This window comes from Anolis sagrei, chromosome 1 (genome assembly GCF_037176765.1).
Source record: "Anolis sagrei isolate rAnoSag1 chromosome 1, rAnoSag1.mat, whole genome shotgun sequence".
NCBI classification, from domain to species: domain Eukaryota; kingdom Metazoa; phylum Chordata; class Lepidosauria; order Squamata; family Dactyloidae; genus Anolis; species Anolis sagrei.
The window spans coordinates 113,450,050-113,469,172 of NC_090021.1; the positions used below are offsets into that span (position 1 = coordinate 113,450,050).

Consider the following 19,123-nt stretch of genomic DNA (forward strand, 5'->3'; position numbering starts at 1 on the left):
TAATACTTATAATTTACAACCTTTACCTTCCAATGCTATTGCTTTCAAAATGCGAAAACAATCCAGTGTCATATCTAGTTAAGGTAACATCAGTGAGAAGGACCTTTCTTCTTAATTTGGAGAACCACTGGCTGACAGAGTAGACATTAGTGAGTCAAATGGAGTAAGTATGATGAAGCATACTGAATTATTACTCAGTATGAAGCAGCTTGTTTTGCATATATGTCTCAACCATATCTCATAGGGTAGCAAATTCCAAGCTCCACTCTGTGTGCTGTCTCTGCAAATGGGAACAACAGTATGGACCAACCTCTCTGGATCCAAGCTGTCCAGATGTCTCTGTCTGGCAAGATGTATTGATTTGGGTTTCCTTTCTCTGTTCACCCATATTGGCATATTTCTCTGCAGTTTTGCATGGTTAAAATATATAAATTAAATTAAAACAATTGTTAAAGAGACTGATTAAGCCACCAGGGCAGAAAATTTAATTAGAAAAATGTGTATTCATTGGCAAATGTTTTACTTAGGCAGTGAACCTTAGCTAAATTGCTTGTTTTGCTGAGGAGAATTATTTGACAACAGGATGGCCAGCTGCAGAAAGAGACTTACCTCATTAAGAAGTTGGTGAGAAATGAAAAGTTCCTTTTCCATTAGCTTTTGAACTTACCCTGATTAGTAGAGTTGCCAAAATACACACGTCCTCACTGGGTCACCTCCAGGCTCTAATTCATGTTTCTCTCCTGCAAAGCTGCTCCACCCCCTTGCTGCCATCTCACTCACAGGGGGACATTGTTTAAGTAGAGAGTTTCTACTTATATCCACAGTTCATCCACCTCCTTCCCTCCCTTTTACATGCCAGCTAAATTCCTCCTTCACATACCCTCTAAGAGACGTAAGCCGGCTTAATGCCCACCTCCAGGTCTGTTCAGAAGTATTAAAACACCATCTCAGTTTGAGTTTCATTTCCCCATGGATGCCCACTGAGGGGCAGAGAGCGTTGGTTCTGGGACACTCTCACTCTACTGTGGATGGGAACCTAAGGCTAACAAAAACCATTCATTCAGTTGCCTAAAACTCCCAGAATAGGGTGTGAAAATGAAGATCAACTGGTAAGCAATCAAGTATATTTCTAAGTGAGACCAGACCCTCAAATGGGGGAATATTGATTTATTACATTTAAAGTAGCCTTTCCCAAACGAACCTTCTATTTCATTTTCCCTTTCCTGTGACAGATAATGGATGTAAGAACAGATGTTTGAGACAACTATTCAGATGTCAACATTTGTTGCACTAGGTTGCAAACCTGAAAGAGCTTTGCTTGCCAACTGTGCTAGCAAGGATTTAAGTCACACATTTATATATTTAATATGCATGACTCTGAGATGAAAGTGGGTGACATTGTAATTAGGCAGCGTACGCTCATATTTCAACTGTCTTTCTTTCCTTACAGGCAGTATCGATTTTTGTGTCGCATGTGCTGTTTTCTGGGGTTCCTGACATCAACTACTTTCCAACAGCAGACAAGTAAGGCTCTTCTTTGTTACTCCTATTAAAGATTTTGAAAGTCAAGACAGTTCTGACAAACTTAGCAATATGTAAAAGCCTAAAGCCAAGGAATTAGGTTACTGCATGTGCATGATGAATGAAGATATGAGAAAGAGACTGAAAATGGAGCAATGTTACAGAAAAACAGGGCCAGCTGATGATTGGCATTTGAAAACTACTGCTTACATTTGGCACTTTATTTTCGTTTATATGCCATCTATCTATAAGGGGTGGGATGGGGAGGGAAAGAAAGGGCAAAGAACTATAACTTTTCTGAAATTGGAGATTCTGGGACAGATGGAGTAATGCATTTTACTCACCTAATATAGGATTTCTCAACTAGGGTTCCCCAAAACCCTAGGTTCCTCAAGAGGTTGTGAGGAGTTCCACAAGAGATGGTGGATTTTTAAAAAACTTTAGCTATAATAATGGTAAGGTTCTCTGAGATCTGATCATAATTTCAAAAGTTCTTCCTGGGTACAATCTTTGCGGAAGGTTGGTTTAATCTTTTCTGGATATGAATGGATTTGAATTATACAGAGCAACCTATGAAGTTGGTTGTTGCAGGTTTTTTGGACTGTATGGCCATGTTCTAGAAGCATTCTCTCCTGACGTTTCACTTGCATCTGTGGCAGGCATCCTCAGAGCTTGTGAGGTGATTCTCAGAGGTTGTGAGGATGCCTGCCATAGATGCAGGTGAAACATCAGGAGAGAATACTTCTAGAACATGGCCATACAGCCCAAAAAACCTACAACAACCGAGTGATTCCGGCCATTAAAGCCTTTGACAATACAACCTAAGGAAGAGTTCTGAATATGCTAAGAAAAGAACAGAGATAAGCTTAATTAAAGTATTTAGTGCTTATTTAAGCTCATTATTAATATAATTGTGCCATTAGTTTTATCAAATTTTAAACCATAACCCTTGGACAATGCATTGTTTTAACTGATTTTTCTGTGAACTATCTTGGGTCCTATTTCAGGAGAAATGCAACATATCAATAAAATAAATGAGTTATCTGACATCTATAGGAAACTATAGGACAAGCGTCACAAGTGTGATTGTTGGGAACGAGAGAGAGGGCCTTCTTGGTGGTGGCCCCCCGGCTCTGGAACTCTCTCCCCAAGGAGATTAGACCTACTCCCACCCTGTTCACCTTTTGGAAAGATCTAAAAACGTGGATGTTCCACTGTTCTTTTGATTGGACAGTTTCCCTGATAAACTTGCTCCCAGCCATGACCCAAAATCTAGCTCCTCGCACTTTACTAAGAGTGTTCCCTAACTAGAGATATAGTGCTCTACTTCTTATTGCCCTCCACTCCTAATCTTGTCATCTGGCTCTGCACTTTACTCATCAGTCCTGTCCTGGCAACTAATTTGCACCAACCAGCCTTCCCGAACTCAGGAACTGTTTACTACTCAGGCCATGGGTGGCTTGATTGATGGTTGTTTTATACTATGTGATGTTGTGGCTGTTTATATTGTTTTATGATGTTATGATGTTGTTTTATGAATTTTAGTAACTATGTTGAAAGGGCATGTCCCCATGTAAGCTGCCCCAAGTCCCTCTGGGGAGATGGAGGTGGGATACAAAAATAAAGTTATTAATTATAATATTATTATAGTAGATAAGAATTTTCTATAGGAAATTAAGTTCCCCAGACCTATAGCAGGCTTAGGTCTTAGGAAAGGAGAGGCAATAGACACATTTCATCGTTTAGGCTTAGGACACGCGACTCCGTAAAATGTTGGTTCTTGGAAGAGACAAGAAGTTCTCTGTAGACTGTCTCCTTTCAAACTATAAAAGTCTTTCTTCCACTCTCTAGAGACATTTTCCAGCTTGACTCAACACATTGCTTAGTGGAGGCCCAAAGCTAACTCAAACGAATATTTAATTTTCCTTTTTGGTTCTTTAGGGAGTGGTTTTGATGGCACGTAAGTGGGTTGAGGTTCTCCCCCTCCTTCCATGCTCACACTGGGAGCTTAGTAAAAAGAGTGGCTATTTCAGGCAGTGAAATGGCTGTTTGTTCATGCAAGAAGCTTTCTTTCATGTTGTAATGCCACCCCACACTTACCCTCACCGTACAGGGCTTGTTGTGCGATCAAACATGGGAGAGGAAGGAGTGGGGACATCTGAAATATGAAAGGAAAGAGAAGTGGAGCCAAGGGCATAGATTTCCAACTGCTGCTTGAGCTTTGGGTAGACTTGATGCCTGTTTATTTTGAATTAAGTTTAGGTCCACTGTTGACTTAGCTAACTAGACATTTTTAGAGGCTGCCCAAACCACAATCAGCTCTACACTGTGGCACTCTTTATATTGCAAACCTGTGTCTGGGAAGACAGAAAGTTTAAAGATGTAATTCTTCACTTTGGGCCCTTTCACACAGTCATATAACCCATAATATCTGCTTTGAGCTAGGTTATTTGTGTCCACACTGCCACATATTCAAGTTCAAAGTAGATAATGTGGGATTTTATTCAAATGTGTGGAAGGGATCTAAGTTTCTTCTTGAAGGTAGCAATGAATGATTTGAGCATTTTTTAATCTTGCCGTTAGAAAGTCTTTGAAAACCATAGTTTTCCAAGTTTGCAAAAACCATGCATTTCTCCAAAGATATTTTCAGTTTAGGATTCAATCTGCATAAAGGGACACATGGGGTAATGCATTTCACTAGTCAAAGCAAATTGCGCTTTTTTCCATGCAGAAAAATAGTACCTTTCGTGCAGGAAGTAATATTTGTATGTTAAAATGTTATTTATCACAAGGAAAATGCTGTTTCTTGTACAGAAAATGTTGTTTTCTGTGCAAAACGACCACATGTGGTTTTTTCACAAAACAATAAAGTGAATTATTCAATCAGCTGACTGGAGTCACAGTGGTGCAATGGATTAAACCCTTGTGCTGGCTGCACTGCTGATGCTAACTTGAAGGTTGGGTTGTTGACTTGAAGGTTGTCAATTTGAATCTGTGAGATGGAGTGAGCTCCCATCTGTCAGCTCTAGCTTGAGGGGTTTGAGAGAGGTCTCTCAGAAGGATGGTAACATATCCAGGTGTCTCCTGGGCAACGTCTCTGTAGATGACCAATTCTCTCACACCAGAAGTGACTTGCAGTATGTTTTCAAGTTACTTCTGACACAATAAAACATGATCAGCTAAAAATTCTTCTCATCATGGTTTCTCAATATTCAATAGGCAGGTTTTCTATCTTTTTGGAGGATATGTTAGAATATTCATTCCAGTCCTGTTAGAAATGGAAAGAAGGAGAATTGATGCGTTTTACTGCCTTCTGTTTCTCAACAAAGTTAACAGCACATCTACCACCAGTGGGGCAATATGAATATGATGCAGAGCTGGATTTGTTGAAAATGGATTTGTTGAAAATCCATTTGTGCTCCTGAGTCTTTTTTACACCCTGAAAATCACTTTCTTGCCATTAAATGCCATTTATTTTTGAGGTGCTCATCTTCAAGGAGGTGGTTCAAGGTTGGCACACAATCCAGAAACATAGTGGACAGAGATAACTGTGTGTACTGTTCTGCACAGGGTTTCCGGTAACATTCAGTTCCAGCACGGATGCGGATCTTTGTCCTGTGACCAGAATTGGCCAAGATGATCTGCCAGGCAAGTATACATTTACTTCAAAGATTTTAAAAGAGGGTTGTGTCTTTCATTCTTTCTTTTGGTGGGAATCGCATCTGGTTGAAAAAGACGCTATTTGTAATGTCTGTTTGTTTAATAAAATAATTATGTTCTTTTTGTCGATCGTGATCTGTAAGTTAACTCACAGGGTTTTTTTTAAAAAAAATAAAACAATGCAAGAAAGCGTGCATTGTTTTTAAAGATTTTAAACAGAAGATAAATTAGTTTGAACAGGAACAAAGTATGTATTGAAAGAGAGCCCTAAGGGAGAATATTTAGCTGCTTGATCTGGCTACTTATTTGTCTTTCCATTAAATTGAAATGTTTCTGTTTGTTCTTATAGGATATGACCTGATTTCACAGTTCCAGCTTGATAAAGCTGCTTCCAGGGGCATTATCCAGCGTGTGGTGGGTTCCACAGATTTACAAGTGGCTTATAAATTAGGCACAACTGTAGACTTCAGGATTCCTACAAGGTAATATGTGCTGTTGTATTATCACTTTGACATTCATGTCTAAATGCACAACTGTCTTTTACTTAAACCATTTTGGAAGAGTTAAAATATATTCCCAGTTCCAAGGATTACCTCTTTGGCCTCTGAATACATGAAGTCATTTAGTTTATGTGGATACCAAACAAAGGCCCAAGGGGTCGGAAATGGCCCTCCGGGCGCTTATGTGCGGCTCTGAAAATTTCCCCTGCCCTCTGAACATAAAGATGCAGTGACCTGCCACATCCTTATGCCAAAAGGGCAAAGGAGGAAGGCATGCAGTGCTCTCAGTTACTGTATGCCTGGCTCGATCCCTCCTCCCGGCGTAGGGCAAGAGGCCCTGTCCTGATATTGAGAGAAAACGAGGCCAAAGGACAAGCGGTGAGTGACACGGCCCCAAACCCACTTTGCCCGCGGCCTCCCTTCTCCTGGTGTCAGGACAAGGCGGGGCCCCATCCTGATGCTGGGAAAAGCTGGCAAGCAGCAGGTGAAGTGAGCAGCAAGTAGTGGGTGAAGTGGTTCCAAAGCCACCTTGTTTGCTTCTTAACCCTCCCTTCTCCTGGCATCAGGTCCCGTCCTGATGCTGGCAGAAGGGAGAGGCAGGCACGGGCCAAGTGACCTCAAAGCCTCACCCTCCTCCCAGCATAAGGATGGGGTGAGCATCCCTATCCTTATGTTTGGAGGAAAGCCTGAGGGAGATCCACCCCTGCCCCACCCAGCTCCACCCCTCCTGGACCCACCCTGTCCCAGCCCCACCTCCTCCAGATCCACCCCTGCCCCATCCAGCTCCACCCCTCCTGGACCCACCCTGTCCCAGCCCCACCTCCTCCAGATCTACCCCTGCCCCATCCAGCTCCACCCCTCCTGGACCCACCCTGTCCCAGCCCCACCTCCTCCAGATCCACCCCTGCCCCATCCAGCTCCACCCCTCCTGGACCCACCCTGTCCCAGCCCCACCTCCTCCAGATCTACCCCTGCCCCATCCAGCTCCACCCCTCCTGGACCCACCCTGTCCCAGCCCCGCCTCCTCCATGGCCTACCCCACCCCTAAGCCCCTCCTCCTCCTGCGACCCCCTCACCCTCCTGGCCTAGACCCCGTTCCCAGTCCAGCCCTTCTGTCAGGGCTCGCAATGTGGCCCCAGAACAAAAACCTTTGCCCATGTATGATCTATAATATGCAGCTGAGATGTATTTGGAGCTTTGCCATTTCTCACTTATTTCTCATGCCTCGTGTTTCAACATAGTGTTGAGGGTAGGGCTGATTTCCTTTTGGCCAGTTCCAAGTAGAATAGACACATTCAATCAATTGCTGAATGATGAGTGAACATATAGATTACATCTCTACTGTAGAATTAGTGCAGTTTGACAGCACTTTAACTGCCATGCAGGCCCGTAGCCAGGATTTCGTTTCAGGGGAGGTTTCGGGGGGGGGGGGGGCTGAGTCTGAGTGAAAGAGGGTCTAGCCTAGCAAACCTTTTGTATCATTACCCTAATACCCCCATGCATATGGGATATATTGAGCATGGTGATGAGATCATGATATGAATAAACTTAACAGTTTAAATAATGCACCAATAAGGCCTTTTCACGAACCACCATGAAAATTTCGGGGGGGGGGGATGAAGCCCCCTGAGCGCCCCCCCCCCTGGCTACATGCCTGCTGCCATGTCACAGCCATATGGGATAAAGGATATTGTAGTTTGGTGAGGCACTAGCATTCTTCAGCAGATAACTACAGCCTCTATGATTCCATGGCAAAGTGGAGTCAAACTGTATTAATTATACAGTGGAGATGGGATGCCTACCATAGATTCAGGCAAAACATCAGGAGAGAATGCTTCTGGAACAAGGCCATACAGCCTGAAAAACTTACAACAGCCTAGTCCACCACCCTTCTGTCCTGGTGGGTGATACTATTCTGTTGTCAGTATTGCATTAAGAGTATAGTGCAGTGATTTGAGTGTTGGACTAAATACTTGGAAACCAGGATTCAGATTCCCATGGAAACCCATTGAGTGACCTTGAGCAACTCAAATTCTGTCACCCTCATAGGAAGGCAACGATAAACCATCTCTGAACAAATCTTGCTAAGAAAACACTGCTGTGGGATGTCTATAAGTTGGAGTCAACCTGAAGACAAAAAATAGACAGCCTAATAATCTTCTCTATGTGGAATGGAAGTAGTGGGTATCTTGTCCCACATCCCAGAAAGCAGAAGGACGTCAGACATGCTTATTCATTACATCCACAGCTAGAACACAAGAAAAGGAGCAAAGCTATTCAATTTAGCACTGCTTTCAGTACATCCTCCAATATTAAAACATGTACAAAGGGGAGTGTGAGTGACCTAATTATGCATGGATTCTGAATATCACCCACAGCTTGAAATTATTATATAATGGGATATGAGCATTCACAGCTTTTGGTATCCACAGGAGGCCCTAGACCCAGCCCCCAGCCCACTGTACCCTTAAATATACCTCATCATTCAGGCTTCACAGCCCTTGGTGGTATCATTAAGCATTCTGCATCAAGTAACACCCATGGTTGCTCAAAGCTTGTTATTCAAACACACGCACACACACACACACACACACACACACACACACACACACACATACCATAGTTCCTGTTTTGAAAACTTAGCTGAAGAAGGTGTTCCAAGAGCAAGATGATATGAGGGGATTATTTCCTCTTGCTTAGGGTTCATCTACACTTTAGAATTAATGCAGTTTGACACCACTTTAACTGCAACGGCTCAATGCTATGGAATCCCGGGGGTTGTAATTGTATGAGGTCTTTAGCCTCCTGTGCCAAGGAGCCCTGGAGTCTCACTAAACTACAAATCTCAGGATTCTGTAGCTTTGAGCCATGGCAGTTAAAGTGGCATCAAACTGCATTAATTCTACAGTGTGGATGCACCTTTGCCTAGGAAGATGCGATAAGGAACATTTATTCTAACCTAAGTGGTTGTAGAACCGAACATAGGTGAGTGCAAGGGAAGGTGGAAGCAAACAAAATAAATAAATATATAGACCTGCTGGAGAGTCTTTGCAAGTTGTGGCAGCAAATAAATTAAACTCTACTGGCTTAGCTGGAGATTTGCGCTCTGTCTTTTTCTCTCGCCTGGAGTCCAGCAAAACCAGAGAATGTGCACCCTGATTTTCCACCAGAAGTTGGACCAGGCATAGAGATCTGGCAAACTGAATATTTTCTCATTTAATAAATGTAAACTATTCTGGAATTTTAAAAACCTTCTGCCACAACAAGAAAACTGTGTTTGCTGGAGATAGGCAGAAGCACTGTAGCTTAGTGAGGCAAAGCAAACTATATGTTTATAGACATCAATTCCGAGCACAGAAAATAGAAGTGGTTGTTCAGCCTGCTAGTGAATTGCTCACCTGAGATGATACCGGAGCCTATTTTATATAGCTTGCCTAGCGTGATTGTGAGTAATGCAGCTCTCCCAGAATCCTGCTAATAAAGCCGTTGTACCTCACTGCCCTACATTATCATTCATTTGTATATGAAGCATGTAATTATCTTTTAATATTAGTCTGGGGCGCAACAGCAGCCAGCTATTATGCAGGAAATGTGCTTGCGTTCCTGTAATTTGTCTGAGTATGCTCGAAAAGGCTCGGTGTTTCTTCTTAATGAGTGTAGCCAGTGCTTAGAACCAATCGTTGCGCCGACTCCCATCTGGTGGCCATAGAGAGGCACAACAGTGCTGTTCACCAAAGCTGGTGCTGAAAGAACCACTGAAATTATTCCCGTGTAAAGTTATGTGCCTGTATGTACCTTCCCCATGAATTTCATTGGAAGTTTCAAAGGAAGTTTTGCCAGTTCCTTCTTCTGACATATAGCCAACACCTGGCATTCATGAATGGTCTCCCATCTAAAGGATGATCCATGTTTCCAAGATCAGATAGGATCTGGTGCCATCAGGACACTTAGACTTTATTGCTACTATATGTGAGCTTAACTGATTTGGTTTTGTATCCCGTTGAAGTGTATCCTGTCCACCATAACATCATAAATCTTTTTCTGGTTCGGAGCAAGGATCATGGTCCTTCGGTAATGTTGATATTTCAAAGCATCAAGCTGGTTGGTGACATTAAGTCAATGTAGGCACTTTAATTCCATTGGTGTAAGCATTAGACAATGAGCCTAAAAATCCTAAAGGCATGAGATCCTGTCTGAGTTCACAAGCTAAGCCAGATCAGCTCTGAATGGGAGGTTGCCAACAAACACCAAGTGCTGTGGGCTATATTTCAGAGGAAGGAATTGGCAAAACCACCTCTGAGTATTCCTTGCCTAAGAAAACTCTGAAATTCCATGAGTCACCATAAGTCAACAGGCAACAAATGCAAATACAGTGGGCTTTCCATTTTCACGAGGGCTCAGGATTTGCACAAGAGTAGAAAAAACACAAATAGACTCAACGTCTAGGTAGGCAACATTGTATTATTTAAAATTAACTGATAGTTTTCTCATGCACTACTTGGACTAATTAATTGCATGTCATCTCTGATCACTTTGCCATCACATAGTAGAAATGTTCTACTGAGTAACAAAGATATGTGCTCAACTGCAGACATGCCAATCTGCACATTGTCTATTGTTTGGCAAGGTTCCTTTAAAAGTTGAAGAAAATTCCAATTATTCTCCAGTGTTTTCAATTTGCATATCTCCAAGGAAACCTTAGAAACTAATAAAAACCCCCAGGGGATTATCTGTTTTGTTTCAGCAAGTCTTCCTGTTTCTAATAAATAACACAAAGCAGGTTCTTTATCACCTCCACATTCTTTCAGGAAGAAAGTGCATATAACATGAAGGATGTTTCATTAATCAGTAGAATGAAGTGTGATTCCTTCAGAAATGAAAGCGAGAGCTTCTTCCCACAACCAGCTCAGTGTGTGAAGCCTGCCAGGATTAACTTCCAGTTGTGTCCTGTGTGATAAGGCCATTGTGACAGGGTTCATGAAAGGCTGATTTGTGACATAGCTTGAGGGAAAGCCTTTCTCATTGCAGAAGAAGAAGACTGTCTCCTCTGATTCAGGGACACAAGCTCTAGAGAGAGGAGCTCATGAAAATGTAACTATGCAGAGTTTAGGGAGCAGAATGACTGTACAACTGCCTCATCCTGGAAAGGGTATGTGAAGACGCCCCAATTTGTAGGGTAAAGCAAGGCTATGGGTTGGACTGGATGGCCCTTGTGGTCTCTTCCGATACTATGATTCTAGACTCACACACTTACTACAGGACTATTCCTACAATTGGCCCTTGGGTCAAGCAGTCTTTGTCTCGTGTTTTCCTCCACTGGGAAAAATGCTCCTGGTTGCTATCTCTTACTGAAAGTCAGAGTTGACCAGGTAGTCTCTTACATAGAATTGCAGAATCATAGAACTATTTAGTCAGAAGAGTCCTTGTGGGCCATCTAGTCCAACCCCCTGCAAAGAAGCAGGAAAATCACATTCAAAGTACCCCTGACAGATGGTCATTCAACCTCTATTTAAAGGCCTCCAAAGAAGGAGCCTCCACCACACTCCAGGGCAGAGAGTTCCACTGCTGAGCAGCTCTCACAGTCAAGAAGTTCTTCCTCATGTTCAGTTGAAATCTCCTTTCCTATAGTTTGAAGCCATTGTTCCATGTCCTAGTCTCCAGGGCTGCAGAAAACAAGTTTGCTCCTTCCTCCCTTATGACTTCCTTTCACATATTGATACATAGCCATCATGTTTCCTCTCAGTCATCTCTTCTGCAGGCTAAACATGCACAACTCTTTAAGCCACTCCTCATAATGCTTGTTCTCCGGGCCCTTGATCATTTTAGTTGCCCTCATCTGGGCAGATTCTAGCTTGTCAACATCTGCATTCCAGGTGAGGTCTGACCAAGTTGGAACAGAAGGGTAGCATGGCTTCCCTGGATCTAGCCACTATACTCTTACTTGTGCAGGCCAAAATTCCATTGGCATGACATTGTTGGCTCATGTTTAACCACAAGGACTCCAAGATCTTTTTCACACATACTGCTATCGAGCCACGCACCCCCCATTCTGTATCTTTGCATTTAATTTTTCTGTCTAAGTGGAGTATCTTGCATTTGTCCCTGACTTGGGGTTCCCAACCAGGAGAACAGAGTACATATGCGGTTATCTCTCTGTGTGTGACTCAATCTGTTTCTTATTATGTTTTTATCTTCAGTCATTTAAATGTATTTTTATTTGATTTTATCATTGATAGCCATCTTGAGAGCCATTTTCTGGCAGAAAGGCAGCAGATACATAATATAACACTACGTAACATGATTTTTGTTCCTGGGTTATAAATGTCATTTCCTAATTGGCTCTATCATAAAAACACGGGGAACGTTTATTAAACTGCAAAAACTTTGTTTTTGTAGGACATCCCGCAGCACATTTTGCTATAGGTTTTCATCGAGTCTCAATCGATTCAACATAGTTTTGGCAGCCACAAAAACAAAGTTTCTGGAGTATAACAAATAACTACCGCACAATTAAACAGAAGATAACACCTTCAAACCAGGAACAGAAAAGTTTTCAAATTTTGTTACATAGCGTAATCAATAGACAAAAACCATAAGTCTCTAAATAGGCCTGTTAACGGTCAACACTGTTTCAGGGTTGCTTTACTGACTGAATTGAAGGCCTTGGCTTGTGTTGTTTGTGACATAGAAAGTGCAAATATTGTTGCATCATCGTTACTGCAATTGACAAAAAATCTGAGTCAGTGTCTTTGATGGGGACAAAACTATTAGCAGGCTGATGGTGTCTTGAGTGGGTGAGCATCCATTTTCTCTCCTAACTAAGAATTTGTGCCCATGCTACATCAAACCAGCTGAGAAACAGTAGCAACAAGGTCTGCTTTATTTTCACCCACTACAGATCTTTGTATCCAAATGGATTACCTGATGAATATTCCATTCTAACAACTTTTCGGATGGCTGGAAGTACACTTCAGAAATACTGGAGCGTTTGGCAGGTTCTGGATGTTTCTGGAAATGAACAAGTTGGGTTGAAGTTTAATGGACCAGCCAAATCTGTTGAGTATTCGTATAAAGGAACTGATGGAGTTCTCCAGACAGCAATATTTTTGGACTTGCCATATCTATTTGATTCCCAATGGCATAAGGTTATGGTCGGTATAGAAAGGAGCACAATCACTCTTTATATTGACTGCACTTTGATCCAAACTTTAAGCATTACACCAAGAGGAAAGATCAGCGTTGATGGCTTTACTACATTGGGGAAACTGAGAAATAATCCTCAGATGTCAGTTCCGGTAAGTTTTGAATATTTACTTTTTCAAAGAAATTATTACTTGAACACTTTGGGGGTGTTGGTGGAAACGTCATAATATAGTTTGTTATTGCGTCTGTGATTTGAATGTTAGTTGGGAGAAAATGATTAACTTTGAACAAGCGTTCAATGGCGACACCTTATTATAACTGGCATTATGTGTTGAGGAAACATAAGAACTAAGCACGTATTCAGAGGAATGGGGGAAAAAACAATTTGGAAACCAAGAGATTATTTAAAAAATTAGACTAAAATGAATGCTGGATCTCCTGAACATTTAAATACAAGTCTTACTTCAACTCATTACAACTCCTAATTAAAAATCATCAAACCATTACAAAGTAGGGAGGAACATGACAGTCTTTGAACTGTATTATTGTTAAGCAGCATATCAAAATTAATTGTGGTGTCAGTGATATAAAAAGGTCTTACTGATTTATGCAAGCTGGCCACTGAGAACAGCATTTATTCTCTTTTGTTTTATTTCCCTTCTAAAAGGCACAGGTCCTCATCTACACTGCCATTGAATTGCATTATGTAAATCTACACTTGCCATATAGTTAGTCCCGAAATTATGAACAATATAGGTTGTGTAGGTTGGTTCTTAAGTTCAATTTGTTTGTAAGTCGGAACAGTTATATTTTTAAAAGTGTAACTACAGCCAAACCTATCTATCTATCTATCTATCTATCTATCTATCTATCTATCTATCTATCATCTACCCATACATCCATCCATCCATATATCTAGGGAGCCTCTGGTAGTGCAGTGGGTTAAATTGCTGAGCTGCTGAACTTGCTGACCAAAAGGTCCACAGTTCAAATCTGGGGAGTGGGGTAAGCTCCCGCTGTTAGGCACAGCTTCTGCCAACCTAGCAGTTCAAATACATGCAAATGTAAGTAGATCAATAGGTACTGCTTCTGCTGGAAGGTAACGGTGCTCCATGCAGTCATGCCGGTCACATGACCTTGGAGGTGTCTCTTGGCAACGCCGGCTCTGGGCAACACCGGCTTAGAAATGGAGATGAGCACCACCCCCCAGAGTTGGACACAACTAGAATTAATGTCAAGAGGAAACCTTTATATTTATCTATCCGTCTGGCCATCCATCTATTTATCTGTCTGTCTTTGGATAGCATAGGGAAGGGTTAACACCCTTGTAGTTTGCTATCTGTGCCCCCTTTCAGATTTTCCCTTACTTTCTGTCCCTGTGATAATTGGATTTTGAAAAAAAAAATGGCTTGTTGTGGAAACAAGGATTTGCCATAAAATCTCAGTGGAGACACCTTTTCTCCAAGATAGCTCCTTGGAGGAGTGAATTTCCCTTCTGTGAAGGGTAGAGTTCTCTCATTTCATTGACTCATCCCCGTTCTTAACTATGAGTTGTTTGTAAGTTGGATGTTTGTAACTCTTTAAGTCTCCTTCAGAAGAAATGAAGTGAGGTATAAATAATAATAATAATAATAATCATCATCATCATCATCATCATCATCATCTCGGGGACTGCCCGTAATGCAATTCAGTGCAGTTAATCTGCATTATGTGGCAGTGTAGATGAAGCCACAGTCTTCCCTCTAGAAAGCTATAGTTTAAATTCAACCATTGCTTCCTTGTTTATATAAATGGAAACATTTGAAGACTAGAACCACTATTTATTTTGGAATACATGCTGTGGTATTCCAAAATATCCAATAACTACTCTGAATGAAGACATCGTTCTGTTCAGGGTAATGTTTGAAATCCTTTCATCTGAGCCTTTCTGACAACAATGCAGGGTTTCAGGAATCACATCTGTGACACTATATGATGAGCTGGTTTATTTTTGTCCCAGCTGAAGATTGGTGTGAAGTGTCTCAAGGAAGTGTGAAATACCATTATATGATGGACAGGAAATCATTTGTAGCTGCCACACTTTGACAGATTTATATATAATTGTGTAATCCCACTAAGATAAAGACACATTCCGCTTTCTAATAATGCCATGTAATAGAGTTTTATGGAATTAAGGTATCTGGAAATGTGTGCAGACATGTTTAAATTGTGGCTCTGAAAGGGTATTTTATTTAATTGATCATTATCATTACTAGTTTACCCCATCTTCATTACCTTTGCAATGTAGTTCACTTGTTTTTTAAAACTTCTGGAGGAAGCACCATGATTTCCTTCCATGGAAGGTACAACAAGACCCTACAAAGAGTTAGCTAAAACCACCAGGGGCCAGCTATGCATATCATGCAATTTTGTGCTTCCCCTCACTCCATACTTGAGTTGGAGGTTGTTTTCTTTCATGAAAAGTAAGAACAAGAAGAGTAGGAGAAATAATAGTGTCTGACTATCATAGGAGATGCTTTTCTCAACTTCCATATCTTACAAATTAACATTATTTCTTTTGTGGTTGGTCACTGAGAAAAATACACCATGTCTGCAGGTCTGATTGCTTAGAGATGAAACTCTGGCTAAGGACCACATCACACTTACCTTTTTAAGTATCCAAGATGCTAAAGGGACAATCCAGCAATAGATGGGCATGATGCCCATCACACGATGCGGCTGGAATTCCTGTTGAAGCCCCACTCTCAACTGGAGTGGAAGCATCATAGGATGCTTCCCTCCTAACATGATAGAGCCAGCACACTTCAATGCCACTTCAACGATGCTTCCACATGTGGTGGGGGAAGCGTGGCTGGTCGGAAGTGGAGGCATGGAGGCTTGTGAAATGGCATCGGGTGGGGGGTCATCTGTGTGATGAGGCTCTAAAAAATTTATCTCTGGAACACTAATGTGATTTCAGCCTCCAGTGATGTGTTATGCACAATGTATACTCTGACCCTGAATTCGTTTTTCAAAGATGGCTGTTGGCTTCATGGAATTGTAGAATTATAGAATTATGTAGTTCCTTTAGAGTTTGGATTAAAACCTGGTAGAGACCAAATCATCCTGCTGACTTTGGAGACATAAGCTACCACTATTTCTGTTTCAAATACACTTTCTTTTGTATGTGTGTGCACATATGTATTAATGTTTGGTTCTTAACTAGTTTCATGATCACCATAATCAGAACTAATTTTAACAAGTAGTCATTGACTAGTTTTATAGTTACCATAACCAGAAAAGACTTGAAGGTACACAACAAGAAAACCAACAATTGATCTTCCCATGAAGCTGGGAAACCAATAGATTGAGAGGTGTTAGCAAGATATGAATCTTATTATTAAAAACAGGGAAGATATGCAAGAAGAGTAAAGAATGGTTAACTGGGATCTGCCATAAAGGTAGTAAACAGTGAAGAATGTACTAAAGTAGGCTTGTATAGGATATGCTTGAGAAGGGATCTATTTCATACATTACATTTGTTGAATTGCTTAAAATATGCCATTACTCCCAGTCTGATTTGTATGTTAGGTGGATTACCACACAATAGTGAACATGGAAGCCCATTTTAGGCATTGTCTTCTATATGATCAGTCACATGAAGGAACACATTACGTTAGTAGCCTTTGGTCCTATCTCTGCTGCACATACTCCCTTTTGGCTTCTGTCCTGACATATTGCAGTAGACTATTTGAAGAGAGGAGTAGGGTTTATATAGTAAAGGTAAAGGTTTCCCCTGACTTGAAGTCTAGTCATGTCCAACTCTGGGGTGGTGGTGCTCATCTCCATTTTTAAGTCGAAGAGCCAGCGTTGTCCATAGATACCTTCTAGGTCATGTGTCTGGCATGACTGCATGGAGTGCCATTAACTTCCCGCAGAAGCGATACCTATTGATCTACTCACATTTACATGTTTTTGAACTGCTAGGTTGGCAGAAGCTAGGGCTAATGGCGGGAGTTCACCCCGCTCCCCAGATTCGAACCTTTAACTTTTCGATCAGCAAGTTCAGCAGCCACTGCGCCACCAAGGGACCCTAGGGTTTATATAAGTCATTGGAAAAGTTACAGCTCTCAGAATCTGCGAGCTAGCATAGTCCATAGCACATCACACCCTCAGAGTTTTAGCTATATATCCTGAAAAGTAATTTCCTTCTATCACATGGATTGAGCTTGATATAGAAGTGTGATATAAATGCTACAAGCGAGTATTCAACCATGTGTGGTTGTTGTGTCACTACTGGCAATTATTTTCTATTCCCTTGGAAGGACTGCATTTAAAAATGACTGCTATGGAACTCTTTGGTAGTCGATGTCCAAGGTTGAAATTATTTAAGAAAAAATTATATCAATATATAGTTAGAAAAAATGATTGGAAGTTGTCTTGACCCAAACTAAATGTCCTTTAGTTTGTTAACTTCAATTAATGCATGGACAGTAAGGCGTTTGAGTTTACTCAGCTAGATCCTTCTTTACATGTAACAGGATTAATTTATTTTAGTGGGATTAGGATCCTCATCAAGTAAAGGGGGGATGGGAATAATTCTGAGCTATCTGTATTGAGCAGGCCCACTCTTGCAGTTCATATATGACTCATCTAAGCTGATGATAGCACTTCACTGAATGTGATTTGAAAAACACCCTTATTCTTTATCACCCTGGTACTTAAGAGTGCGATATTGAGTGATGCTTCAAGAGCAGTGTAGTGGCAAATCTTGAAGTTGGTTATTGTCATTGGCCATCAAGGTGACTTTGACTTATGGTGACCCTATGAATGAGAAACCTCTGAGAGCTGCCATCAGCTGCCCCACTGAGGTCTCGAAAAACCAGGATTGTGGCTTTTTTATCTAATGAATTCACCTATAAAGCAGTTCTTTCTCTTCCACTTTTAGTATGCATTATTATTTTTTCCAGTGAATCCCATCATCTTAACCCCCCCTGAAAAAAAAAAACAGCCCCCTCCCCTGAAACAAAATCCTGGCTACGGGCCTGTCTTATCGTGTATTCCAAGCAGAGCAACCTCGGTTTAGTCAATATTGGCTTCTAGTGAGCATTCAGGCTTGGTTTGCTTTCAGGCCCATGTAATTTATAGCAGTCCATGGTATCTGGTATCTGTAGAACTCTCTTCCAGTACCATATTTTAAATATTTTCTTCAGTGTTCATTCAAACATTAGTCACCATATAACACACATAATACAAGTCCAAAAACTCCGTTTTCTTGACCCACATCAACAAACCACTTTTCCCAATTTGCATCTCCACTCAAACAGATCTCTTGTTACACTAACGGAGTTGTATTGCCCTTCAAGACTAAATCACCTCAAGATAATTTGCATTAGAACAGGAATTACACATATTGCCCACCTCCTTCCCAAACTCCCTGGGAACTGCAAGATATGTTCAATGTGGCAGGTAACTTTCGGAAATGGGCAAATGAAATATTGGTCCCTGCTAATTGAAAAGAATAGGTGTAAAGAAGCCCCCAATTCTTCTTGGTACCTATTGGAGGAAACTATAAACAGTAACAAAGGTGGTCAGCTCTGTCTCAGTTGGTTTCTACTTGTAGCTGAAAGAACTACTTAGTAAGCCCTCGAGGTGCATTTATACTGTAGAATAATGCAGCTAGATACCACTAATTGCCATGGCTAAATGGAATAACAGGAGTTTTAGTTTTAGAAGGTATTTACTAATGTCTTATCAAACAACAACTCCCAGAATTCCATAGCATTGAGTCATGGCCGTTACAGTCGTGCCAAACCGCATTAATTCTACAATATAGATGCACCTCTTGTCAGGGGAACATCTTCTGGGTATTCAAGCAGAACCCAGTTACTAAACATGGAAAGAATTGCCTCATACTTAGCACACAACATGACAGTTAGGCTTGTTGTTCATATCAACATGGCATAGCATTCCTAAGAACATGAGACCAGTAGCTTTCTTTGAGAATCGATTAGCACCCCCATCTTTCATGCTAGCTAAGAAATATGGTAGAATTATTCCAACAGAGCCTTCTGTCTTTCCACACTTAAAGTTTATAGAAGTGAGAGAGAATCTTGCTTCTATGCAAGACAGAGATCCCTTTTCTTAAGCATTCACAATATAAAAATAATAATTATAATATAAATTCATGTCCGAGGGCCCTTCAAGACAGGCTCTATATCCCAGGATCTGATCCCAGGTTTTCTGCTTTAAACTTGATTATATGAGTCCTCACTGCCAGATAATCTGGGATAAACCGTAATCTTGGGTCAGATCCTGGG

The 19,123-nt window shown here is 41.2% G+C and overlaps 1 protein-coding gene across 1 annotated transcript in view; it reads left to right on the forward strand.

The window, feature by feature from the left end:
* Nucleotides 1-921: 921 nt before the first annotated feature.
* COL9A1 (collagen type IX alpha 1 chain) overlaps nt 922-19,123 on the forward strand; it is a 93,731-nt gene continuing 75,529 nt past the window's right edge. The window contains exons 1-5 of the mRNA XM_067467960.1: nt 922-1,109; nt 1,451-1,524; nt 5,092-5,169; nt 5,531-5,663; nt 12,580-12,976. Coding sequence (XP_067324061.1) covers nt 1,096-1,109; nt 1,451-1,524; nt 5,092-5,169; nt 5,531-5,663; nt 12,580-12,976 — 696 coding nt within the window. The 5' untranslated portion in view covers nt 922-1,095. The remainder of the gene's footprint in view (nt 1,110-1,450; nt 1,525-5,091; nt 5,170-5,530; nt 5,664-12,579; nt 12,977-19,123) is intronic.